General features: G+C 44.9%; 1 protein-coding gene across 1 annotated transcript in view; it reads right to left on the bottom strand.

The window, feature by feature from the left end:
• Nucleotides 1-973: 973 nt before the first annotated feature.
• LOC112212890 overlaps nt 974-4,042 on the bottom strand; it is a 13,403-nt gene continuing 10,334 nt past the window's right edge. Inside the window, exons 2-3 of the mRNA XM_033320845.1 lie at nt 1,327-1,497; nt 974-1,222 (exon numbers count right to left, since the gene is read on the bottom strand). Of these exons, the coding sequence (XP_033176736.1) occupies nt 976-1,222; nt 1,327-1,497 (418 nt within the window). The 3' untranslated portion in view covers nt 974-975. The remainder of the gene's footprint in view (nt 1,223-1,326; nt 1,498-4,042) is intronic.

Raw genomic sequence — 4,042 nt, 5'->3', positions numbered from 1 at the left:
GGAGGCGGAGCCAAGCTTCGACTCTCTCGCGTGCCACCTCCACCCTAAAGTTCGCGGTCCCTGTTGCACCCTCCGACACCCTCCTGGAACAGCGGGGAGCTCTTCTACTCGACGCGACGCCCCTCGGTACTCTTTGGTTCCTCGCGTCTCCCCTTCTCTCCACCAGTTCCCGAATCTACAGTCGCTTCCTCGTCGGTTATTGATTCCCTCGGGTAGCTAGTCCCGAAAAGGGTGCTAAAATAGGATGAGGACGATTGAAAGAACGAAAGCGAGAAGATATAGAGAAATGAAATTCGATGATAAATACAATATACCAAAGTTGGCGCGTTTTAAAAGGAAAACGAATGATCGCTCTTTTGGTCCTTTTCCTTTTTTTCTTCTATATTTTCTTCTCATCCTTCTTCGTCGTTTTATTTCTTCTATCCTTATCTTGTTTCATTGTTTTTTGGTTCTTCATCTTCTTCTTACACACCTTCTCCTTATTATTATTATTATCGTTATTATTATTATTACTACTACGATACCGAAATCGCAATTTCTCCAAATTTTCCAGTCAATATGTAGCTTATGTAATAGTTGTGAATACATGTCTGCTACGAAGCAAATATCGAAGCAACGAGTGATCAACGGGTTTCCAAAGTTAACGACCGTGGAGACTCGTTCAATGATAATGCATAGGAGATTAATTTATTGTTAAAATACAATATCGAGTGGTCGCAGTGACGAAAGATGCTGTCAAGTATTCGCATCGATGGTCGTGCGACGAATCTACTATCGTTGTCGATTAAGATTTGTAGAAAGAGAAAAGGAAAGAGCTATTATGTAAGTGGCCCGTAGCGATCACTATGCCGAAAGCATACACGATTTTGTCTCGCTGTGTGATCGGTGTAAAAACAACGTGCAGCGACTAGGAAGATGAAGGACAGTTGGTAAAATTATCGAGAGAGCGCAGGAAGACACAATTAAACGAAACTCTTAGAGACGTCGATTTATTAAATTTCGTTGATTTATCTGCGACATTATCCATCCTTCGAAGTAAGTTCTTGTTTGCACAAACTTGTCGTATTGAGAGCAGCGCTCTTGAATCTCGAAACTTTGCAAACTCCCCGTCTCTTCCTTTGGCTTCGCCAGTTGGTCCCCACCCGTTCTCCTCGGCCCCCTTAGTGTAACCACGGTTTCTTCTTCGTGTAAACTTGCACATTGGTATAGGCGGTATCCACACCTAGATAGATACCATAGATAGATAGATAGATAGATAGATAGATAGATATGATAAATAGTAGATAAGTAGTAAGTAGATAGATAGGTAGGTAAGTAGGTAGTAACAGTTTAAGCGACGTATTTGTATTCATCCGTGGATCCAGCTCGTTCGTCGCTCTTTTCGTTTCGTTTCTCATCGTTTCTGTTCTCATCGTTTCTGTTCCATACCACCGCTTCGTCTCGTTCGTTGCTGTCCGGAGTTGTAGTTCCGTGCGATTCACGGCATAACCTATTTTACTTTCGAAAACTCAACGGATCAATACCAACGGGAATGCGACGAAGACGAGCGAGCGGACGAAGAGAATTGCGCAAGAGGAGGAACAACGAATGCGAACGACATCGTTCTCGTCCGCGGCAATTTCTTCTATCATACGAACAATACTATTGTCTCTGTGGCTTTTAGGTACGGTCAAAGATCGATCGACTGATTATTTCGCGTGGAAGCGTGTACGGTCGAAAGGTTGCGTAGCGAAATCGATCGAGTGGAATCGATAAAGATCGAGTAGCCAGAGTCGCGAGGGTCAGCAACGGCAGGTAGCGCAAAAGCAGCCAAGTTGCGCGGGTACCATACGTGATATACAAATACCGGCAACCGAATCTTCGAAAAGAGTTTTGGGTTGCGGCACGAGACCGTCAGCTGGCGAGCAGAGCCGGTTCGTCCTTTTCTTTTTTTTTTTCTTTTCTCGTTCACGCGGCACCTCTCTTCTCCTCCTTTCAACATCCTTTTTTACGTGCCCTCTCCTCTCCTCTCCTCCTCGCCCCTTTATTCGTTCGTTCGTTCGCTTTTCAACCGGCCCTCGATCCTGCGTATAAACATTTTTCGATTTTCTTTCATTTCCTTCCTCCTTCGATTCCCCGTCCGCTGCTTTTCTTTCGGACGAACGTTTGAAAGTCTTGTCCCTTCATCTTTACGATTAGAAGTAAACGTTCTTTGGGAAGCAATCGCGATTCAGCCATGGAAACTTCGATAACGAGTTGCCAAGACGATTTCGCGAACGATCGTTCTCTACGGCGTACGAAAGACAGGTTACAACCGAATCGTATTCTAAAAGATGTCATGGGAATTTCAAAAACTGTAAAACAAAAAGCGACTACGTATATACGCGGCTTCTTAATTGCCAGCTCTCTTTCTGTTTTTCGATACGACCAGTCCAACGACAGATTTTTAAATGCTCGTGGCGTGGGTGAAATAGGGGGAGGGGACAGCAACTGGATCGCGATGTCGCTGCGTTAACCGCGCTAATGTTTTTGCGGCAGATCACTCGACCGAAAAAAAGCTTTGTAGAGCGTCGATGCTGCACGGTAACGATGCAAAATTTCTTTTACGAGATTAGACGACGCTCGATTTAACCGTACAGTTCGTTTCAGCGAACGCTTCGATGAAGCGCGTCAGCGTGTTGCGTCGCGACGAGCGTATAGTACGTACCAGTTTGCTCGATCGCGCAATCAAAACGGGAACGCGTCTGGGCTCTTGTTCGCGTGTTACTTTCCGAAAAATTCCTTGTTCCGATAAGGCCGGAATTTCGATTGTCGCGCCTCGAATCGCGTGTATTATTCTTCTCTATTATCCTATTAAATATCTCGCTTTCGAATGCAATTTCGATCGGAATTAATTAGCTGGTCGATAGAGCGGTTAATCTGTGGGAATTTTTCGAAATATTTCACTTTCTCGAAAAGCCGTTACTTTTTCCCAGCTTGATCACTTTATTAGATGCGCGTGCGTTTGACGTTAAAGGTACGTACGTTTAAATAGGAAAGAGTAAAAAGAGGATGATGTATGGCGTAGAAACTTGATATATCGATCGAGTTTTGAAAAACGGAAAGTTATCGCATAAAAGCTAAGGATCCTCTGCGAGCTTTTTCGCCTTCGAGATTTCATCGACAACGTTACTTTCTCGTATTTGTTATCTATCGAGAGGTTTGATTTTCTTTCGTAGCCTCTTAATGTCACGTTACCTTGATCGTTATCCCGGCTATTAGATAGACAGATCGTGCACACAGTCAACAAGCTTTGTCGTCTGCACGCTGTTCGACGTTAACGGAATTTGTCCATCATTCTCATCGTGACTTTTACCTATACATAGGTAAAAACATCGAATACCTCGTCACGAATACCTCGTTTTTCCTTTTCCTCGTTATCGTATAGTCCTAATCGTTGCATCGAAAATTCTTTTGGGCATCGGCGAAAGAACGCGTTCTTGCGTACGCGTCCGCATATGACGCTTATATTATCGTTTTTTAATTTCGTTGTTCGAACAGAGCGCGAAATCGAGCCAACGACTATCATAGTCTTCGTCGATGAACGTATTACGTTTACGATTAAACGTAATACGCATAGAACGTGCATTGCGTTACACCTTTGCATCAAAATCGACTGTTTCGCAGATGCGTGTCGACTTAAGTGAGAAAAATAGCTGTCAGAAATGACGCTGGAGTGGAATGGAGGGAAAGGTGAGACGGGGGCGGCAGTCGGTCAGAGTGACGAAGACCGAGGGCTATGGACCCGAGTATCGCGAGTGGACGGAGAATATACGTTAGGAACGAGGAAGGGATGCGAGCGACTGAAAGAGGAAAGACACGGAAGGTGGACACGATAGAAGGTAGGTCTGGGTTCGAGGGACAGAGGTACGCAGCGTGGAATACCAAGTACGACAAACGAAGACTGATCTACAGGAGGAGGGAGTTGGATGGTCGTATACTCGCCACTCTTTTCTTTAAATCACGTTTATCAGAGACGGATGGCGAACAGCAGCGCGATGCAGTATCGAAGGAGGTGCGGCCG

The sequence above is a fragment of the Bombus impatiens genome, unplaced genomic scaffold, assembly GCF_000188095.3.
Source record: "Bombus impatiens unplaced genomic scaffold, BIMP_2.2 scf_0361, whole genome shotgun sequence".
NCBI classification, from domain to species: domain Eukaryota; kingdom Metazoa; phylum Arthropoda; class Insecta; order Hymenoptera; family Apidae; genus Bombus; species Bombus impatiens.
Note: the sequence above shows the minus strand (reverse complement) of the source record. Positions and strands in the feature narration are given on the sequence as shown.